General features: G+C 36.0%; 1 protein-coding gene and 1 pseudogene across 3 annotated transcripts in view; one reads left to right on the forward strand and one right to left on the reverse strand.

Moving 5' to 3' along the window:
* The first annotated feature begins 1,673 nt into the window (after nucleotides 1–1,673).
* Nucleotides 1,674–7,854, forward strand: LOC133242598 (biogenesis of lysosome-related organelles complex 1 subunit 5-like; annotated as a pseudogene).
* A 7,127-nt stretch (nucleotides 7,855–14,981) lies between these two features.
* The window catches only part of LOC133243111 (TLR adapter interacting with SLC15A4 on the lysosome-like), a 30,777-nt gene continuing 22,018 nt past the window's right edge, over nucleotides 14,982–23,740 (reverse strand). For 2 of the 3 annotated variants that reach the window (XM_061409607.1, XM_061409606.1), the window contains exon 2: nucleotides 14,982–17,893. In XM_061409607.1, the coding sequence (XP_061265591.1) occupies nucleotides 16,950–17,852 (903 nt within the window). In that variant the 5' untranslated portion in view covers nucleotides 17,853–17,893 and the 3' untranslated portion in view covers nucleotides 14,982–16,949. Of the gene's footprint in view, nucleotides 17,894–18,850; nucleotides 19,265–23,740 lie in introns of those variants that run through there. The other variant, XM_061409605.1, reaches the window with a different exon arrangement.

The raw sequence follows: 23,740 nt of genomic DNA on the forward strand, positions 1-23,740 counted from the left end.
TGTGAGGGGGACTGGCAGAACAGGTCTTCAGATATTTTCAGGAGCCAATTTTATGAGCCCAATTCTTATATCTCCTCATATCTAGAAAAACACTAAAATCCTTCATGGTGATGACTGCTCCTCATGACTAGAAAAATCTGCAAAAAGAATTGTGCTTGATTGCATGTACTCCACCTTCACCAAAATCATATATATACTGACTTTCCCTCCACCCCGCCTCTTTGGAGCGATTTCTTAGAGCCATCTGAAATGCTGTTTCCTGGACTATTGTTCTCATTTTGTTGCAAATAAAACTCTCATGTTGTGTGTTTTTTTTTAAGTTGACAATAGCCTCCAGAGCTCTTGGTCGTTTCACCTCTTACTTGGGTCCCTCAGTTCTCTGTCCACTGCCATCATGTTTTGCACCACTGTTCTTGCTCCACCTTCAATGTTCACTGTTGTTTTAATTACCCTGGAAAAAGCAAAGGGTAGTGTTTAAGGTAGCATTGTCAGACAAAATACAGGATGCCAAGAAGCCCAACTAAATCTGAATTTCAGTTAAATGAATAATGTTTTTAATATGAGTGTGCCCCAGATATTCCATGGGTGTATATTAATACTAAAAAGTAATTTGTTATTTTCTTGAAATTCAAATTTAAATAGACATTTAAAATAATTTATCTGCTAAATCTGGTGATGCTAACAGCACAAGTTCTGATGTCAGAATCACTTCATTTGAATACTGATGTTTATTCTGAGTAGCTGTATGATTTTAAGCAAAAAGTTTTAGCATCTCTTATCTTAATTTCCTCCTGTCTAAAATGAGGATAATGATATTAATTATTTAATAATGATTACTGAAAGAATTATGATATATGAGTAAAATGTAGATTGTCTATCATATAATCAAAATGGTAGCCATTGATATTACTAAATTACAATGACTAATAATAGTGTTCCTCTTGTTAGATAGATGTGCATTTAACAGGTAAGAAAATCTTCAGTTACATGGATAAATCTCTGTAGTAGAAATTTAGAGAACTTCACATAGATAGCTAGTCTTCTCAAGGCATGCATGGGTCATTTTTATATACTTAAATTTTAAGTACAGTTCATCAGTGTCTTGAAAAAAATAACTGTTTTGTTATGAAGCACAATACAATATCAGTAGCTTTTAGGTCTGAGACATCATATAAAACTGGGATACTAAAGTAGAATATTCAAGGTAATCAGTGTCTTACACCGAAGATGTGGTCCTCTCTTTCGTGTCTCAGGTCACTTGATTTGGTCAACAGATGGCAAGCGATAATTTCACAAGTCACTCTGCATCTGGGTAATATATCAAGAAGCAGATAACTTTAGAGAAAAACACCGAAATAAAGATTCAAAGAAAGGCAAGAAAAATAAAATAAAATTACTAACAATAAGGAAGACCCAGTCAAAAGATTCAGTGTTCATGAATATATCTTCATTTACTTAAGAGCTGCAGGGAAAAAGCAGAGCCAGCGTCTAAGAATAATAGCATTACTAAGTGGGTTTTGGAACAAGAATGTCAATACTGATACAAGCAGAAGAGAAGGTCAAAATATTTAACAACTCACATGAGCAAGAAATGCAGTAGGTACTATTAGAACTGGGAATTAAAGACCCCTCATTTGTTTGTTACTGAATCATAAAGAGATACAAGGATTCAGATGGAGGAGTCAGAGTGGCCAGGGTATTTATGGGAGGAAGGATTTGGAGGGTTAGAGTGTAGCAGCTTCATGCCAATTGGTACAGAAATTTTCAACATGTTTAATAATCAGCAAAGGTACTCTGGTGAATGAAATCAAACAGCAGCCCTGGATACAAGATTCAAAATAGGGTATGAATAGGCCAAGCAGGCAAAACTACCAACAGAGATTATCTAGAGCTACGTGTTGTAACTCTTTTGACCCTAAAGTTGGATTGTGGTGGTTACTTTTGTTCTTTGATTCTGTATCAGGTGGACTGTAAACTCAGTGAAAAGTAGTAATGATATCAATTTTGTTCATCATTTATCAGGATTGCCTATCACAGTGCCTAATGAATATTTGTTTAATGAATAAAGAGCCAGTCAGTTTCTCCTAGTGCCCAGAGTATCCTAAGAACAAATCTTTCTAGAGTATGAAAAGCTCTGAGAATTCCTTCTGATCTTGAACTGCCCTTGGAGATCTGCTCCAGACAGAAACTGGTCCCTATCATTTGAACTCCTGGATATCATTTCCTAAGCCTCACCTCAGGAGAACACTAAAGTGCTCTATGATTATATGGCTTCCCTAAAGCAGACCTGAACCCTTAATTGTAAAGGACCGAACCGCAAAAGTCACTGGTATCCTGACCTGTTTCTTAAACTTTTTTTTCAATTCCACTCAAAAGTTTATTTGGCAAATATGTATCCAGTTTACAACTATCAGATCAGATCAGATCAGTCGCTCAGTCGTGTCCGACTCTTTGCGACCCCATGAATCACAGCATGCCAGGCCTCCCTGTCCTTCACCAACTCCCGGAGTTCACTCAGACTCATGTCCATCGACAGAAATAAATTTCAGGAAGAGCCTACCTATGGACTTTAGTCACTGTCAGCTAAAACCAAGATCTTATGACAATATGTTCCCCATGATAAACTGCCTCTATTCATTTAGGGAAGTAAAAACCAGAACTACACTGCAATTCTGTAAGCTACAAATTTCTCAACTTTAAACAGAAATAACGGAACAATTCAAAGAATTAGCTGCCCACAGCAATGATTCAGTATTTTTAATTGATATCAATATACCTTATGACATTTTTATAGAAAAGTTCTCAAATATAATTATTTAAACCAGAAAGAAAAACACCAATACAGTATACTAATGCATATATATGAAATTTAGAAAGATGGTAACAATAACCCTGTGTATGAGACAGCAAAAGAGACACTGATGTATAGATCAGTCTTATGGACTCTGTGGGAGAGGGAGAGGGTGGGGAGATTTGGGAGAATGGCATTGAAACATGTATAATATCATGTATGAAACGAGTCGCCAGTCCAGGTTCGATGCACAATACTGGATGCTTGGGGTGGTGCACTGGGATGACCCAGGGGGAGGGTATGGGGAGGGACGAGGGAGGAGGGTTCAGGATGGGGAACACAGGTATACCTGTGGCGGATTCATTTCGATATTTGGCAAAACTAATACAATATTGTAAAGTTTAAAAATAAAATTAAAAAGAAAAAAGAAAAAAAAAAACTTTGAAAAAGAAAAAAAAGACTATTTCACTAAATTTCAATAAGTTATGCTGTAAATCTTAGTTCAGTTCAGTCGCTCGGTCATGTCTGACTCTTTGCGACCCCATGAATTGCAGCAGGCCAGGCCTCCCTGTCCATCACCAACTCCCGGAGGTCACTCAAACTCATGTCCATCAAGTCGGTGATGCCATCCAGCCATCTCATCCTCTGTCGTCCCCTTTTCCTCCTGCCCCCAATCCCTCCCAGCATCAGAGTCTTTTCCAATGAGTCAACTCTTTGCATGAGGTGGCCAAAGTACTGCAGTTTCAGCTTTAGCATCAGTCCTTCCAATGAACATGCAGGACTGTTCTCTTTTTGAATGGACAGGTCGGATCTCCTTGTAGTCCAAGGGACTCTCAAGAGTCTTCTCCAACACCACAGTTCAAAAGCATCAATTCTTCAGCGCTCAGCTTTCTTCACAGTCAAACTCTCACATCCATACATGACTATTGGAAAAACCATAGCCTTGACTAGATGGACCTTTGTTGGCGAAGTAATATCTCTGCTTTTCAATATGCTATCTAGGTTGGTCATAACTTTCCTTCCAAGGAGCAAGCGTCTTTTAATTTCATGGCTGCAATCACCATCTGCAGTGATTTTGGAGCCCCCAAAAATAAAGTCTGACACTGTTTCCACTGTTTCCCCATCTATTTCCCATGGAGTGATGGGACAAGATGCCATGATCTCAGTTTTGTGAATGCTGAGCTTTAAGCCAACTTTTTCACTCTCCTCTTTCACTTTCATCAAGAGGCTTTTTAGTTCCTCTTCACTTTCTACTATAAGGGTGGTGTCATCTGCATATCTGAGGTTACTGATATTTCTCCTGGCAATCTTGATTACAGCTTGTGCTTCTTCCAGCCCAGTATTTCTCATGATGTACTCTGCATATAAGTTAAATAAGCAGGGTGACAATATACAGCCTTGATGTACTCCTTTTCCTATTTGGACACAGTCCGTTGTTCCATGTCCAGTTCTAACTGTTGCTTGCTGACCTGCATAGTGGTTTCTCAAGAGGCAGATCAGGTGGTCTGGTATTCCCATCTCTTTCAGAATTTTCCACAGTTTATAGTGATCCACACAGTCAAAGGCTTTGGCATAGTCAGTAAAGCAGAAGATGTTTTTTATGGAACTCTCTTGCTTTTTCCATGATCCAACAGATGCTGGCAATTTGATTTCTGGTTCCTCTGCCTTTTCTAAAACCAGCTTGAACATATGGAAGTTCACGGTTTACATATTGCTGAAGCCTGGCTTGGAGAATTTTGAGCATTACTTTATTAGTGTGTGAGATGAGTGCAATTGTGCAGTAGTTTGAGCATTCTGTGGCATTGCCTTTATTTGAGATTGGAATGAAAACTGACCTTTTCCAGTCCTGTGGCCACTGCTGAGTTTTCCAAATTTGCTGGCATATTGAGTGCAGCACTTTCACAGCATCATCTTTCAGGATTTGAAATAGCTCAACTGGAATTCCATCCCCTCCACTAGCTTTGTTCGTACTGATACTTTCTAAGGCCCACCTGACTTCACATTCCAGGATGTCTGGCTCTAGGTCAGTGATCACACCATCGTGATTATCTTGGTCATGAAGATCTTTTTTGTACAGTTCTGTGTATTCTTGCCACCTCTTCTTAATATCTTCTGCTTCTGTTAGGTCCATACCGTTTCTGTCCTTTATCGAGCACATCTTTGCATGAAATATTCCCTTGGTATCTCTAATTTTCTTGAAGAGATCTCTAGTCTTTCCCGTTCTGTTGTTTTCCTCTACTTCTTTGCATTAATTGCTAAAGAAGGCTTTCTTATCTCTCCTTGCTATTCTTTGGAACTCTGCATTCAGATGCTTATATCTTTCCTTTTCTCCTTTGCTTTTCACTTCTCTTCTTGTCACAGCTATTTGTAAGGCCTCCTCAGACAGCCATTTTGCTTTTTTTGCTTTTCTTTTTCTTGGGGATGGTCTTGATCCCTGTCTCCTGTACAATGTCACGAACCTCCGCCCATAGTTCATCCTGCACTCTATCTATCAGATCTAGTCCCTTAAATCTATTTCTCACTTCCACTGTATAATCATAAGGGATTTGATTTAGGTGATACCTGAAAGGTCCAATGGCTTTTCCTACTTTCTTCAATTTCAATCTGAATTTGGCAATAAGGAGTTTAATGATCTGAGCCACAGTCCACTCCCAGTCTTGTTTTTGCTGACTGTATAGAGCTTCTCCATCTCTGGCTGAAAAGAATATAATCAATCTGATTTTGGTGTTGAGCATCTGGTGATGTCCATGTATAGTCTTCTCTTGTGTTGGAAGAGGGAGTTTGCTATGACCAGTGCATTCTCTTGGCAAAACTCTATTAGCCTTTGCCCCACCTCATTCCGTATTCCAAGGTCAAATTTTCCTGTTACTCCAGGTGTTTCTTCACTTCCTACTTTTACATGTACATTTACAGTATAATAAATATGAAACCAACATTTTTACTAATTTCTACTAAATCTTAAGGAAATGAACACTACATGGATGGGATCAAAAGTCCCAAATTTGTAATAAACTCTTTTCAAAAGGACAGTTATAGTTATTTTTTCTTTATGAAAACATTTTTTCCATTCCTTTTTGCTTTCAAATTTTTTTTCATGAGTTTTTACATATACATAACTGATTGGCTAATTTTCCATGCAAATGTATAGTCATGAAAACATTAATTTACAAATTTATTTCCTTCTTATACTAACTGAAAATAATTGCTGACTAATTTGTATAATTATTCTGGTTTTTCTACATACTTATCCTCATCAAAGCACCCCTCCACCCTTCATCCAAACATGCATTATGTAATAATGCTATATTAGTCAAATTACCTGGAAAATTCATTTTATTGGATATAATACATATACTCTTGCTTCAAAGCAACCCTACAAAAAGGAAAATTGCATGTGGAAAGATATCCCTAGAAAGCAATTTATTTTGTTTCTTTACTTCCAAAAACCAGTTTAAATAAGACCCAAATGTTAAGGGTCAGAAAGAGCGAGAAAATCTGCTTATGACTTTGAATGGAGCAGGTTAGTATTATCTCTGGCCTTCAGAAACTCAGGAGGAAAAAAAGAACTTCAGGTAGACTGACTTCTTTCAAAGACTAACTCATGAGACAGGAAGTCGAAGCCTAAAAATTTCAGGAGTCTAGTAGTTTATCTTTTGAATTGCTTTTAATGATTTAAGATGGTCCTGACAGAAAATTACTTGTAACTGTATCAGACCCACTCTGGGTTCCACAACAGTGGCCTGAAACCTAAATATGGTATATAAAGCCAACTGACCTTTACAGGGAAGGAGTGACACTATATTGGGCATCATTCTTAATGTGCCAGAATTCTTCCCTACCTAGATATATGATGATCCTCTCACACTGTTGAATCTATAACATTCTCCATATTTACAGAATCACAAAAGTAATACTTTCAATTCCTGAAAGAGTAAGACAAAGAAATTCATCATTCCATACATTTCAAATAACATTTTAAAAGGGACCTGCACAGTAATATAAGTGAAACTTATGATGAAAGACAGAATGAAGAGTCACTACTTAGTGTCAAAATACACTAAACAGCAACCTTTATGCATATTTCATTCAAGCACTAAAGGCAGTAAATATGAAATCAAGATGAAAATAACACTAAATTTGTGGGGTGAGTCTCAGTGGGACAGAGACCCTAGTGGGTTGTGAGGCCGCCCCACGTGGTGGTGGTGGCAAGAAGAAGGACTCTCTGGGGTTTGCGGGCTCACCAGCACACCTCATTATCAAGGATCTTGGGGAAATTCATTCAAGGCTGTTAGATCACTGACCAGTTATCCAAGGTGAAACCCGTTATTTTGTGAAAGAATTTGAAGAAAAACATGGTCTTTGAGAAATGCGAGTTCTTGAAAATCTGAAGAATATGATCCATGGGACAAGTGAACATACTCTTCTGACGTGTGGAGAAACAATGCAAGACAACTTAGACCAAGTTCTCCAGAGACTGCAAGCAGCTACTGACTCGGTCTGTAGATTCCACCAGAGGGAACAGGAGTGAAAAAAGATTCATAATGACCTTTTAATGGCTAGTGAGAAACAGCACAGAACACAGTGGGAGGATTTCATGAAAGAGCAGCACAGCAAACAGGCAGAAGTAGACGAGGAGCACAGGATGGCCATGGAGAAGCTGAGAGAGCAGTATCCAGAGATGGAGAAGGACCTGGCAAGATTCTCAACCTTCTGAGAACTTGAACCACAGCAATGACAAACTAATGAGAAAAAACTGACATCCCCCCTCAAAAAATAACAACAACAACAACAAAAACTGCTCCCACCAAACCATTTAGCCTCTGCTTCAAGCTTAACAATATATTTGATGGCACTTTTCTGTCGGAAAACGGAGCCCTCTCCTGGAGTCTTCGATATTTCCTAGAGGAGTGCCACATCCTTCCAGTTTCAAGTGCCTCTCAATGATCATTCAAAGGGTAAGGAGTTGAAGGAAAGTGGTGTCCACGTGCTCTCAGTTAATGTGGACCAGTTTTGGTTTCCATTGATTGATTATCTCAGAGAACTAAGGGTAAGTACAGACTTCTTAGGGAAGTAATTTAATTCATCCTTTTGCAGGCTTAATGTTAATTTATCATTGTGGCTTAGAAAGCAGAGATGGTGTCTGCCTGTCGTGGATTCCTTGGTTCTTGAAGGAATGTATACAGTGTTATTCCGTGAGTAATGCAGACAGAAACAACTGTCCAGGAACAGAGATCATATTGAAGAGAGAGGAGCGTCAGAACCATGTCTCTGCTGTGCACATGGGGCCACACTGGTCTCTGAATGGCCCTTTGGGAGAAGTTGTTGTATAATGCTGTGTTTTTGCTGGACAACAAGACATGCTTGTTAAGATTGTGGCCTTCCAACACTTCATGTTTTCAGCTTTGTTTAAAACATGCTTACAAGGAAAAGCTTACCAGAAACACAGCTAACTTTTAAACTTTCCAAGAACCATAATCTTGCCCATAGCCTTTACCTCATTTTTACCTCTGTTTTTGCTGTGGGTAAGTTTTGTAAGATAAATAACGTCTCTACATGTTTCAGCCATTTAATGAGTAATCAGCAAAATCTGCCAAGGCCTCCCTCTGGAACTGTATAAAGATCCTGGCTTTAAGTAAACCAAAAGTATTTGCCCACACAACAAATGATCCATGTAAAATGTAAATCCTTTTTAGTGTTGAACGTCCATTCTCATAAGCAGGTGTATTATGATGAAACATGTACCAATTTTGTCATCATTGTGATCTTTAAAAATCTGCATTTAACAGTCTAATTGAGGAACTAAATAGATTTTTTTTTTAATTTACCATGAACCAAACAGCCTGGCGTGCTGCAATTCATGGGGTCACAAAGAGTTAGACTCGACTCAGGGACTGAACTGAACTGAACTGAAAGCAGAATTATATGCAATAATTTCAAGCGACTTATGGCAAATGAATGTGAGATGTGGATAGACCTTTCAGGTATTTTTTTCATTGCCCTTCAGTGAAGAAAGGCACAAGAAAGAAAATAACCAGCTCACTTGTGTTAGCTCAGTGTTGCTCCTGCAGAAAAGTGCCAATGTCTGCCTGTGTAAATTTATGGCTTACTGTCAAACTTCATTCTTGGTTGCATGTTGAAAATGTGATTAGTTTGCATTCCCACCAACAGTGTAAGAGGGTTCCCTTTTCTCCACACCCTCTCCAGCATTTATTATTTGTAGACTTTTGGATCGCAGCCATTCTGACTGGGAGAACAGTGTGGAGATTCCTTAAAAGACTGGAAATAGAACTGCCTAATGATCCAGCAATCCCACTCCTAGGCATACACACTGAGGAAACCAGAAGGGAAAGAGACACGTGTACCCCAATGTTCATCGCAGCACTGTTTATAATAGCCAGGACATGGAAGCAACCTAGATGCCCATCAGCAGATGAATGGATAAGAAATCTGTGGTACATATACATAATGGAGTATTACTCAGCCATTAAAAAGAATACATTTGAATCAGTTCTAATGAGGTGGATGAAACTGGAGCCTATTATACAGAGTGAAGTAAGCCAGAAGGAAAAACGCCAATACAGTATACTAACGCATATATATGAAATTTAGAAAGATGGTAACAATAACCCTGTGAACGAGACAGAAAAAGAGACACTGATGTATAGAACAGTCTTATGGATTCTGTGGGAGAGGGAGAGGGTGGGAAGATTTGGGAGAATGGCATTGAAACATGTAAAATATCATGTATGAAACGAGATGTCAGTCCAGGTTCAATGCACGATACTGGACACTTGGGGCTAGTGCACTGGGACGACCCAGAGGGATGGTATGGGGAGGGAGGAGGGAGGAGGGTTCAGGATGGGGAACACATGTATACCTGTGGTGGATTCATTTTGATATTTGACAAAACTAATACAATTATGTAAAGTTTAAAAATTAAATAAAATTAAAAAAAATAAAATGTGATTAAAGTTAATAAATGAAATAAGTATTTGAGATTTCTTTCAATAACACAGAACTTCTGCCAACTCCCTCTGTCTGCTACTGTAGGCTTGACAAGCTCATCCATCATCCTCTGGTACCTAGACCAAAAAGAGTACTGGCTGACACGCAGGCATGTTGGAATTTTCTTAATTCTCTTTCAGTGGATGGAAAAAGAAAACTTACTTCCAAAAATATCCTGCACATGAAAAGGGAGGGGAACCCTAAGTGAAAATTCCCTTTGTACTGTAGGCAGTTTCAGAAGAGCTATTAATTTCCAGTGCACCACTGAACAGATGCTAGAACCAGGAAACCAGGGCCATGTGTGAGAGCATTAATGATTCCTCCACTTGTGCATAGATTTTTGACCATGTTCATTCATCTCATGTGAATAATAAATACTTTACCATATGAGTTTGTATATATTATATGAGGATCTAAGGGCCTTCTTAAACCAAAATGATTTTATGAACTTTTTGAGCTTTAAACATTGATGCTAAATCTCTTCTTTGTAACTTTCTTAGCTATTCAATATACCTTCTGAAAGAGATGGTTGGTTCTCTTTCCTTTTAATATTTTTAGTAGTGAACACTTTCACTTATATTTCTCAGTTTCTAAATCACTTTTGATATGTATTTTATTTATATATAAAAATCTGCTTTAGTAGTTACATAATAAACAGCATTTCTGCTGTTACGTTGTCTAGCAGAGAGAATATGGCTTCTGGGTGGCTCACAGGATTACTTTCTAATGAGCAAATGAAGTAATGTATTGTCAATTTAAAGTGCTATAGAAATGTTTGTTTTGAAATTCTATTTTTTTATTTTCCATCATGATTTCTTTTTTTTTTTTTACTTACATATGTGGATTTTTTTTTAAATTTACTAGCATGTAGACTTCTAAGTTCTATAAGTTATAGAACTTATAAGTTTCAAGATATATAAAACAAAAAGTAACACAGCTACAGAAATTACAAAATCCACTAGAACAGAAAATTTTAACACCTCTTAGAATCTGAAAGATCAAGTAGAAGAAAAAGAACATTAAAATAGAGACAATTTGGCCAACACAATTAACAGTTTGGTCTAATGAACACCCAACAAATGGAAACAGGCATACTTCCAAGCACTAACACAACATTTACAAAAACTGACTATATTTTAGGTCAGATGGAAAATCTCAACAACTTGTAACGTTTTAGTATTATATGAATCTATTTTTGGACCATAGTCCAATGAAAGCAGAAATCAGTAAGGACAGAACTTAGAAGAACTTATAATTCTTCTATATAAGTTATATATAACAAATCTTATATTTGTTGTCACAGCTTCTATTTCTAATAATGTTTTTGTATCATTTTATGTTGCCTTAAAATCTTATGTTTCTGAAAGAAATATTTATATAGGCCACACCAGCTGGTTAGTGTTTGTATGGTATATGTTTCTCTATTCTCTGTCAGACCTTTATGCTGTGTTTCATGTACCCACTAAAAACTAACTAGATTTTTTTTTTCTTTCTATCGATCTTTTAGCTGGAGATATTAATTGATTTACATTAGGGGAAATTGCTAACATAGGAGGGATTATTTATACCATCTTATTGTGCTTTTTGTTCTACCATTTTGTTATCTCTCTGCCCTTGGGTGTTTTTTTCCCTCCATCTTCAGCACTGAGTTTTTTGGTTTTCCATTTACCTTTTCTCTGCTATTTTAAAAGGTAAAACTCAAATTTTGTCTTTTTAGTGCTTACCGTGAATTTTAGTTTGCATCGTAAACAGAATCTAAATTTTTATGTTTTCACTCTTATGCTGAACATCAGACTTTTGAACAAAATCTGATTGCCTTCCCTTAATTTATAAGGGTTAGAATTTTAGTTTTATCTCAGTTTAATTCCAAAATAGTTACTGTATACAGTCAGTATTTGTTTAAATTTACCTGTAAGTTTACTGTTTTATTATCCTTGAAAGTTAGCTGGGTATACAAGCCTAGATTGACAGTTATTTTCTCTCATTTTTTAATAATACTGTTCCACTGTTTTCTTGTCTCCATTGTTGCCTCTGAAATGACACTTGTCAGTTGATCAGTATTCCTTTGTAGGTAATCAACCTTCTCTTTCAGTTTATGTTTAAGTTCTTTATCTCTGACATTCTGCAATCAAATGTCATTATACTACAACCTGTCTGCTGTGGATTTCTTTTTTATTAATCAACTATAATTCACTGAGCTTCTTGAATCTGAGAATTGGTGCCTTTTGTGAATTATGAAAAAAATTGAACTTTTACCTCTTTGAGTAATATACCTTTGCATTTTCTCAATTCTCTCCCTTAGGAAATCAAATTAGACTTGTGTTTTACCATCTCACTCTGTTCTTTATATCTCATAATCTCTGTTTCATATTTTTCTATCTCATTGTCTCTGTGTTGAACACTAGATCATTTCTTTACATCCATTGTCCAGTTCACTAATTTTGTCTTCTTGCTGTCTCTAATGTATTTAACCTATCTATTATTTTTAATTGTGATTATAGTTTTCCATTTCCAGAAATGTTGTTGGGTTCTTTCTCAAACTTTCTTGGTCATTTGGGGTAGTTCCTCTATTCTCTCTGTTTCTTTTCTTTTATCATATTAAAGGTTCTTATTTTACATTCTGTATATGATAATTTCAATATTTTTATCCTTTTTTGTGGATCTGCATCTATAGTTTGTTTTGTCTGAAGCAAGTATATGACTTGTTTTCTGATGTAATTAGTGAATTTTCATTGTGAATTGACATTCCTCTGAACTCCATTTTGGGGAATTTTAAATATGTTCCAACAGAGAAATTTGCTATGTTTTTTTTTTTTCTTTTTTTTTCCCCTATCACCTCCATTTTGTTTATTTTGGCCCTGCTAACCCTGGACCACTTCAGAGTCAGAGTTCCCCTTGGGTTTCCTGCTGCTCCCTCTCTGTCCTTCAGTGTGTATGTGTGCTCACTGACACTCACAAGCCTTGTGAATTTCCTCCTCAAATATACAATGGTTGCAGGCTTTGATAAGACATTCCTAGAGATTTTTTTCATCCTTCATATCTCTACTTTGAACACAGACAAAAAACTTAAGGTGTTTTCCTAGTTCATTCACTGAGAGGTGCCTTTTGGGGAGTCATCAGTGGTACTGCAGTCCAGCTCAGTCCCTGTTGTGAACTGAATCATGTCCTCAAATTCATATGTTGAAGCCCGAGCCCCCAGTGCATCTGTATTTGGAGATGGAGCTTATAAAGAGATAATTAGGGTTGAATGGGGTCAGAATCGTGGGGCCCTGTTCTGACAGAACCTGTGTTGTTACCTCTCTCCATGTGCACACAGAAAAGGTCATATGGTCACAGCAGAAAAGGTGGCTGTCTGCAAACTAGGAAAAGAGGTCTCAATGGAATGGAATTTTCTGGCACCTTGATCTTGGACTTCTTGCCTCCAGAACCATGTGAAAATAATTTTCTTGTGTGTAAGCTGCCCATCTGTGGAGTTGTATTATGGTGACCCAAGCAGACCAACACAGTCCCAGGCTGTGGTTCCTGCCCCCATGCAGGTATAGTCCTTAAAACTGGGATCCTTCTAGGTGTCAGGGGTGGGACCTGGGACAGTTATCAGTTCCGTAGCCAAACTGTCTTATGGAATTTCAGCTTTTCCCAGTCTGCCTTCAGTTGTTTTCATTAATTTGCCATGAACTCAGCCATATATATATATATATATATATATATATATATATATATATATATAAAAGTAAAGTGAAGTTGCTCAGTTGTGTCCGATTCTTTGCGACCCCATGGACTGTAGCCTACTAGGTTCCACCATCCATGGGATTTTCCAGGCAAGAATACTGGAGTGGGTTGCCATTTCCTTCTCCAGGAGATATTCCAGATCCAGGGATTGAACCCGGGTCTCCCACATGGTAGGCATTGTAGGCAGACGCTTTACAGTCTGAGCCACCAGGGAAGATCCATAACATATATATATATATATATATATATATATATATATATATATACAGCTTAAATATGTATGTGTGTATATATATATATATATATATATATATACAGCTTAAATTTTCTCTAGCATTTGAGGTGTTCAGTAGCTAGTGAGATTTCTCTGTACAGAAATAGTGTCTTTGGAGAAATGTCTATCATGTGTGAAATGAGTCGCCAGTCCAGGTTCGATGCACTATACTGAATGCTTGGGGCTGGTGCACTGGGACGACCTAGAGGGAGGGTATGGGGAGGGATGAGGGAGGAGGGTTCAGGATGGGGAACATAGGTATACCTGTGGGGGATTCATTTCGATATTTGGCAAAACTAATACAATATTGTAAAGTTTAAAAATAAAATAAATTTAAAAATAAATAAATAAATAAAACTTCAAAAAAAAAAAAAAGAAAAGAAAAGAAAGTGTCTTACATGCCTTTATTTTAAATGGATAACCAACAGGGACCTACTATACAGCATAGGAAACACCTCCCAGTGTTAAGTGGCAGCCTGGATGGGAAGGGAGTTTGGGGAGGAATAGATATATGTGTATGTATAGCTGAGTCCCTTCACTGTTCACCTGGAAATATCACAACACTGTTTGTTAATCAGCTATACCCCAATACAAAGTAAAGTTAAAAATGTCAAAAAATAAAAGTTACCAGAAAAAAGAAATGGCATGTTAGAGAGGTATACATTGATTTTATTATGTTCAAATTTCCCTCCTAAAACACCATGCCCATATTCTAGTATAAAGGATGATATCTTTTCTTTCAGTCATTGTGCCTAATATTTTCTATTTGGTGGTTTCTTTTTAGATTATTATTATTATTTGGCTTCTTGTCTGTGAGCTAATTTGATTGTTTCTATTCTGTTGAATTCTTTTTACTATTCATAAGCTAATAAAAGCAAATAAGAGTAAAAAGAAAAGAAAAGAACACTAAATTTATAATCTTTCCTTGTTTATATATCACATTGAATTCTTAGGCCATTTAAAAGTGAGTATATTTAGAAATTAAGAATTTGTGTGTCATAAACAAGAGGAAAAGATTTAAATCTGAGAGTATAATATACTTCTAAATTTGATGCTTGATAGATATTGTTTCTTTAATATATATATGCAGTGTTAATATTTATGAATATACCTGCTTCATAAATAAAGTATTAATATATATTACAATATTTAAGAAAATTTCACACCAATAATATTGCCCAACAACATTTAATTCACTTTGGAAAAGACAAAGTTTACATTAATATTTTATCATTTGGTAACTCATATTAAAATGTACACATTTAGTAATATATAAAACAATGTACACACAACTGTTTTTATTTCTTTTTTTAATTAATTTATTTTTTATTGAAGGATAATTGCTTTACAGAATTTTACTGTTTTCTGTCAAACCTCAACATGAATTGGCCATAGGTATACATGGACATGAGTTTGAGTGAACTCCAGGAGTTGGTGATGGACAGGGAGGCCTGGCGTGCTGCAGTTCATGGGGTCGCAAAGAGTTGGACACGAGTGAGCGACTGAACTGAACTGATACATATATCCCCTCCTGAAGCTCCCTCCAATCTCCCTCCTCATCCCATCCCTCTAGGTTGATACAGAGCCCTTGCTTGAGTTTCTGTATATACAAAACACTAAGCCAGTTGTTAAAAAACTCTTATCCATTGCCTCTTCAGAATCAAATGTCAGAATGATGGAAATGGATTGAGAGGGTTATTGGAGAAAATGTTGGAGAAAGAAAAACATCTTATTTTATGAACAACATCTTATTTTAAAGAAGAACATTGTATTTTATGTAAATAAAAACAGGAAACAAATCAGGAGTACTTATTACTAGATCATAGAAATTTGAAAATGATTAAAATAAATGAATGATTCTGTGATCACAAAGAACAAATCATAACAGCATCTGACTAACACATTCTTTAGAGTTTAAACGAAGACCAAATAAATTATTAGAAAGAAATACGTGAGTGCTATGGTACAAATTTTATCAACCATAACAATTCAATAACATAAATTATACCATTTCATTTTACAAGCAAAAGTACATGCTAATCAATTTACTATACATGAGAGAGAAGTGTGAGCTATTGGGTCTTTTTTCCATGTCTGCAATAAACTATATCATTCTTTTAGATATCTTTTACTAATTAGTTTAATTAAATTCCAAAATTGCTCTAATATCCTGCTTTTATCCTAAGCCAGTATCTTGATTAAGGATAATATAAGAAGTGTAAAAAGTTACCAAGAGAGCCTCTCTTATTTCTAAATGGTGGTTCTCTATTCACTTTGTTCATTCTATGTATATGCTTTCCTTCCTCCCATAGCTGAAAAACACCATGCTTAACAGAGTGATATATAAAAGCTGATGCTTGTCCCAAGAAAGTTCAAAAGCATGAAGTTCAACTCCAAATATTAATGGCAAAGTCTCCATTTTTCCTTAAGCTCTCATTCCACGTTTCTTTCAAGTATCATTTAAATCCAACTTTTATTTGAATAATTTCTGATTGTCAGTGTGAAAAATTCTGTATGTTGAAAATAAAAAGAAAAGTGTTTAAGAATCGGACAAGACTGAGCAACATTACTTTCACTTTTTACTTTCATGCATTGGAGAAGGAAATGGCAACCCACTCCAGTGTTCTTGCCTGGAGAATCCCAGGGATGGGGGAGCCTGCTGGCTGCCGTCTATGTGGTCCCACAGAGTGTGACATGACTGAATTGACTTAGCAGCAGCAGCATATGTCTTTAAACACTTTTATGGAGAAAGATATGCTTATATCTGATACAGTTTCCAGTTGTCTTTTCAGTAGCTGAGAAAAATTCTGTCTACATCTCACTTTTTTAAAATCACTTTTGTGGTAAACAAATATGATGAGTGAGAGTGAAGTAATCAACTTCGGATGCTGGTGGCAATTAGATAGATCACACATATGGAATACACAATCTTGAATGTAACAGCCATTAAAGATGTCAAAACAAAAGCATAGTCATAAAAGTTAGTTATTTATATTGTCTCCTACAAGAATTCAGATGTACCAGCGATCAAATAAGTTCTCAAAAATTATAGTAATCACACCACAAAGGGGCTGATGTGACACGATAAACTAGAGAAGACTACTGTTACTCCAGTCTCATAAATCAGTCCAACCAAACTGCAGTTGATTCTTATTGTAGATGTGGTACAAGTTCTCTACTTCTCTGGTTTGATATTTGTAAATTAGGAGTGCTGAATTCAGAACTATTTCCATGGGAAATGTTACAGAGATTACATCTTGTTAAAGAATATAAAAGAACTTCCCGAATTTTTAATGCCTCTGTGTTCTGCTCTTGAGAGATTTGGAGGCTAATCTGATTTATATTATTCATTAACAAGTTGGAAGCCATGAGGTTGGTTATGGAGCAGCACTGAGTGAGATTTTCTTCCAAAAACAGTTTGTAGAGTTCATCCACTTTTTTTTCCATATAACTATTAAGCATAGAATTAGAAAGGGGCTGTTTATGAAACAACATACTTCTTTCTCGAATTTCATCCCCATTCAAAAGCTTTGAGGTAGGCAGTTTGTCTAGAGGTTCAATGATGGGAGAATGACCCAATGGTATATCTACTGAAAACAAAAGAGGACCACTAAAAACATCATCCCGTATGTGTTCCACAAAGCAGCCAGAATCATACATGTTACCTACATGGTCTCCTCCAATCTGTAGGTCAGGATAATTCTGGCAAATACTTGTACATGAATAAGATCTGTATAAATCTAATTGTTTTTCATCATGTTGCTCTCTCTTTGGAATGGGCAGTGCAGCAGACACATTCCCTGGAAAGGATGCACTCTTGCATTTTGCTACAGTTATCTCATCCACAGATTTTATTTTACTTGTATCATTACTTTTCTCTGTTAAACTTTCTTTCATGACCTTATTTTCATTTTCCATTTTATCAGGGGAATGTGAATTATCTTCTATATCTAAAAGTTGCTTTTTCCAAGTTTCCTTTTCATCATTTGAGGTTTTCTTACATGTAACTTGTTCTTTGTATAGGAGTTCAATTAGGAAGGATTCTCCAAGCATTTTATTTGACAAGGTTTCTAATCAGAAGAATGCAATATATCCTGAAAATTAAAAAAAAAAAAAAACTCGTTAAGGCAACATATTTTAAAATATTTAATGAAGATTTAACTGCTACATGAAAACACAAATAATTAAGGGAGACACTATTGCTCAAAGGATAGAGAATAGGACCAGAGGTAAGGAGACTTGGCTTCCAATTCTGTCATTACCTATTTACTATCAGGTAATTTATTTACCATTCCTGGATATTGATTTTCCTGGTAAATGGTGATAATAATGTTCCCTAGAGTTTTTCACTGGGTTATTATCAGGATGTTATATGGTATACACACAAATGTTTTAAAAGTACAAATTTCTAAAAATGTATATTTATTTTAATACATACTCAACTGTCAAGAATTATTTACTTTAAATTTATTAGTTAAAGTGCCTAACCCTTTATTTTCAAACAGTCTGCTTAAAACCAAGACGGTTTTAAGGAATTTGTCTTAACAGTGCTTTAATTAACATTACTTGAGTGATGTTGAAAACAATTACTATACCTCAGAATGTATTTGAGAGATAGATATTTATATACAGTTTGAATTTCTGCAAACTGTCTGATTTAAGCTATAAATATATCCATTTACTTTTTCAGTAATCTAAATACAAATAGGTTCGTCAAATTCACTACCATTCTTTTTTGTTTTTATTTTCTTTCCCTTTTTCCCTTCCTCCCTTTTGTTCTTTTCTTTTGGACCTAAATCTTATTTTCCAGAGCACTTATGCCAGTCTTTTGTATGATTATTTAGTGCAATTTTAAGACTCTGAGTTTTCCCTAAAAATGCTACAAGAGTTCAAAAGGGAAAAGCAGATTTGATTCAAGAAACAATTTTCCTTTAATAGCTCTGTAGTGTCTACTATAAATGTCTCCAGGAAACCTACTTATTCATATTTAAAACCTTTTATTGTAGAAAATAAAACAACACAAACTAAAATACATGAAAATTTAGACTTACCTTTTCTGAGTGTCAGGATACCTAAAGAAAGACTCAGTCTTCTGAGATTGCAACAGCCCAAATACAGGAATAGTCCCTTTTGTCTTGTTCTTTCTCAGCTCTTGCTATACCTCAGAATTATAACTGTAACCACACAAAATGAAATGGTTCCCCTTTCCATTCATACCCTAGGACTGAACCAACTAATAGGAAAATAGTGTGGGTTTATCACATATATGGTATGGTAATGATCACATACTAAAAGAGGATCTTGAAAGTACTGAATACAAGATGCAAATGACAGTGGGAAATGTTAACAGCAATAGCTCTCTTCTTTAAAGTGAAGATATAGACAAGAATATTTTAATGTTTTAAGTAGCAAAAAAGTAGTATGGTAACCAGCATATTTTGCAATAATGTATAATTAAAACAATAAAAGACAATGATTTACTTATTATACCTCTATTATATGAAATACCAAACTGAGGACTTTTAATGATGGAATGATAAAAAAATAAGTAATTACTATATAACAGTCATTCTAAATGCCTTTCTAAATCATGTGTGAATAAATGTCATTCTAAATCACACAAGGCTTAATTTAAAACAGAAACTATTGTCCCTTTTTTAGAGAGGAAACAAAGACAAAGCTAGTAAATACTGGAACTAAGATTTGCACCATGCAATTGGATTCAGAATCCATAATCTTAAATCACTAAACTGTATTGCCTTTATGTCTATTGATGGGATTCAAGTTGCAGAACCATATATACAGTGCACACACATAGTATATGCCAAACACTTTTCTAAATTAGTCACAATACTAATTTAATCCTCAAAACACTTCTGTTAAGCAGATATGTTAACTGTCACTGTACTTAAGAAGAGACTGAAGGACAGAAAAGTAAGATAAGATGTCCAATATCACACAGCTTTAAGTGGTAGAATCTGAGTTAGAACCCAGGCAGCCTGACTTCAAAGCCCATGTGCTTAATTTTCCTGCTATAGAGGATTTTTCTCCCCTTTAATTGGCTATATATATATATATATATATATATATATATATAATTGTGAAAAAGAATACAAACCAAACTGTTAATAGTAGTTTCCAGTGGGAGAGGGTTGGCAAGGAGAAGGTGAACTGGTGATTTTATCTTTTACTCCCTATACTTCCATATGGCTTTAATCATTATATTGATACAATGCCTATGTATTCATGTGTTATTTGCTTGATTAAAAATAACCCAAATACATAAGAGTACCAAAAAAAAAAATCTATGCTACTTTCTTTGAGTCTATTTTCTCAATCTCACAAGGGTCTAGCCCATTATTTAGAATGATTTTAAACACAATGCAAACTGCCAAAGTAGACTGTAAAACATGAATAATATTTCTACATAGTTGATACTTTCAGCTACAGTTATCAATATAGCTTTTGTTTTACAAATAATTATTTCAAAATAAGCATCACAAATAGCCTACAGAATAGGTTAATTATAGTTATATGAATCATATCAATCTCTTTTTTAGGTGGTCAAAGACATCTTCTTTTAAGAAATAGTGCATTAACATAGCTTGGAAGGGCAGGAATAGCAAATGAGAGAATGTTCCACAATTCCACACCAGAAAAATAATGAAAACAATTGTTGAAAAAATAGATTTTCTACCACTGCTATCACAAAAGAATATTAAAAGGAAATGGAGAAATTGTTTCTAATCTAAACTTTACTGGTTATATTCCATTTCTTTTGCCTTCAGTTCATTTCAATGGCTCAGTTGTGTCTGACTTTTTGTGACCCCATGGACATGGGTTTGGGTGGATTCCGGGGATTAGTGATGGACAGCATGCTGTGGTACACAGGGTCGCAAAGAGTCGGACACGACTGAGAGACTGAACTGAACTGGACTGCAGCACGCCAGGCCTCCCTGTCCATCACCAACTCCTGGAGCTTACTCAAACTCATGTTCATCAAGTAGGTGATGCTATCCAACCAACTTATCCTCTGTCATCCCCTTCCCCTCCTGCCTTCAATCTTTCCCAGCATCAGGGTGTTTTCCAATGAGTCAGTTCTTCACATCAGTTGGCCAAAGTACCGGAGTTTCAGCTTCGGCATCAGCCGTTCCAATGAAAATTCAGGACTCATTTCCTTTACGATTGATTAGATGGATTTCCTTGCAGTACAAGGGACTCTCAGAGGTCTTCTCCAACACCACAGTTCAGCTTTCTTTATAGTCCAGCTCTCACATCCGTACATGAAAACTGGTAAAACCACAGCTTTCACTAGATGGACCTTTGTTGACAAAGTAATGTCTCAGCTTTTTAATATGCTAAGTTGGTCATAATTTTTCTTCCAAGGAGCAAGTGTCTTTTAATTTCATGGCTGCAGTCACCATCTGCAGTGATTGTGGAGCCCCCCAAAATAAAGTGTCTCATTGTTTCCATTGTTTCCCCTCAATTTGCCGTGAAGTGATGGGACCAGATGCCATAATCTTAGTTGTCTGAATGTTGAGCTTTAAGCCAACTTTTTCAGTCTTCTCTTTCACTTTCATCAAGAGTCTATTTAGTTCTTAACTTTCTGCCGTAAGGGTGGTGTCATATGCATATTTGAGGTTACTGATATTTTTCCCAAATACTTGCTTCCAGCTTGTGCTTCATCCAGCTCAGCATGTCTCATGATGTACTCTGCATATAAGTTAAATAAGCAGGTGGCAATATACAGCCTTGATGTACTGCTTCCTTATTTGGAACCAGTCTATTGTTCCATGTCCAGTTCTAACTGTTGTTTCCTGACCTGCATAAAGGTTTCTCAGGAGGCAGGTAATGTGCTCTGGTATTCCCATCTCTTTCAGTATTTTCCACAGTTTGTGATGGTCCACACAGTCAAAGGCTTTGGCATAGTCAATAAAGCAGAAGAAGATGTTTTTCTGGTACTCTCTTGCTTTTTCAGTGATCCAATGGATGTTGGCAATTTGATCTCTTGTTCCTCTGCCTTTTCTAAATCCAGATTGTACATCTGGAAGTTTAGGCTTCACATACTGTCGAAGCCTGGCTTAGAGAATTTTGAGCATTACTTTGCTAGCATGTGAGATGAGTGCAATTGTGCAATAATTTGAGCATTCTTTGGCATTGCCTTTCTTTGGGATGGGAATGAAAACTGACCTTTTCCCGTCCTGTGGCCACTGTTGTTTTCCAAATTTGCTGGCATAGTGAGTGCAGCACTTTAACAGCAGTATCTTTTAGGATTTGAAAGAGCTCAACTGGAATTCCATCACTACCTTTGTTCGTAGTGATGCTTCCTAAGGCCCACTTGACTTCACATTATGGGATGTCTGGCTCTAGGTGAGTGATCACACCATTGTGGTTATATGGGTCATAAATATCTTTTTTGTATAGTTGTGTGTATTCTTGCTACTTCTTAATATCTTCTGCTTCTGTTAGGTCCATACCATTTCTGTCCTTTATTGTGCCCATCTTTCCATGAAATGTTCCCTTGGCATCTCCAATTTTCTTCAAGTGATCTCTAGTATTTTCTATTCTATTGTTTTCCTCTATTTCTTTTCATTGAGCATGGAGGAAGGTTTTTTTTTATCTCTCCTTACTATTCTTTGGAGTCCTGCATTCAAATGGGTATATCTTTCCTTTTTCCTTTGCCTTTCACTTCTCTTCTTTTATCAGCTATTTGTAAGGCCTCCTCAGACAAAAAAAAAAAAAAAAAGAAAGAAAATCCTTTTTGCATTTCTTTTTCTTGGGGATGATCTTGATTTCTGCCTCCTGTACAATGTCACAAACTTCTGTCCATAGTTCTTCTGGCACTCTGTCTAGGAGATCTAATCCCTTGAATCTATTTGTCCCTTCCACTGTATAATTCCTTTTCCTTACTCATTTCTATATCTGGCTGATCCACATTTTAGCAGTCTTCTGTTCTAAATGTCTCTGCCTTTCACTACTGTCAATTCATTCTTGGATTATGCAGCTGTTTCCAAACTTGCCCCCTTTCAAATCCAGTTGACATGTTAGACTTATCCACCTTTCACACAAACCTGCTTAATCCTTCAATGGATTCTAATGGTTTAATAATAGGAATAGATATAATTTATTGAGTGTCTCACATGTGAAAGATGCTTTTAAGCAACATCTGCACTTATTTAATCTCAGCAAATCTGTAAATTATGATTTTATACACTTTAACAAAACAGAAAATAGCCTGGGAAATGCTAAAAATAAAAATCTAACATGAAACTTTTTTAGCCTTCTTTCTTCCAGGTGCACTTTGAAGTTGCAATTACCATGTTGCTTCATGACTTTCATCTTACTTAAAATTCCTTCATTCTTGTAATTTCCTGGCAAATATATATCCTTAAGGTCAGTTTAGCACTCATTTTTTCAAATCCCTGAAGTGTCTTGACCCACCTACCCTATTTTAGACTTTTCTACACTGCTTTTACCTCATCTCATCAGTCACCACTCTCTTAGCTTCTTGAACGTAGATATTTATTATTATTATTTTTCATATTAATGTGGCTGTTTCCAAGCAGCATGCAAAGAATCTGGCATTTATTATCTTTGATAATAATTATTGTCTTGTCAGACCACTTTTACATACTCAATTCATTTACTCTTCACAGATGATGCTGTTAGGTAGACATGACCTTTCTCACTTTAACAATAGAGAAATTGAGGTGAAATAATTTATCTTATACGTAATAAGATCCATAGTTATGAAGCGGAATCCAGATTTGCCTAACACAGCTGGTGCTGAGGTTCTTTGCCACTTCTCTCTCAATTTTCATTACCCATTTTTGGAAAACCCCCCAAATCTTGTAAATGTTATTCTGATCTTCAACTACTGGAAAAGATCAAAACTCAAGAATAAAAGCTGGGATAGTGAGCTATGAAGTTATTGAAGGGAA

The sequence above is a fragment of the Bos javanicus genome, chromosome X (assembly GCF_032452875.1).
Source record: "Bos javanicus breed banteng chromosome X, ARS-OSU_banteng_1.0, whole genome shotgun sequence".
NCBI lineage: Eukaryota > Metazoa > Chordata > Mammalia > Artiodactyla > Bovidae > Bos > Bos javanicus.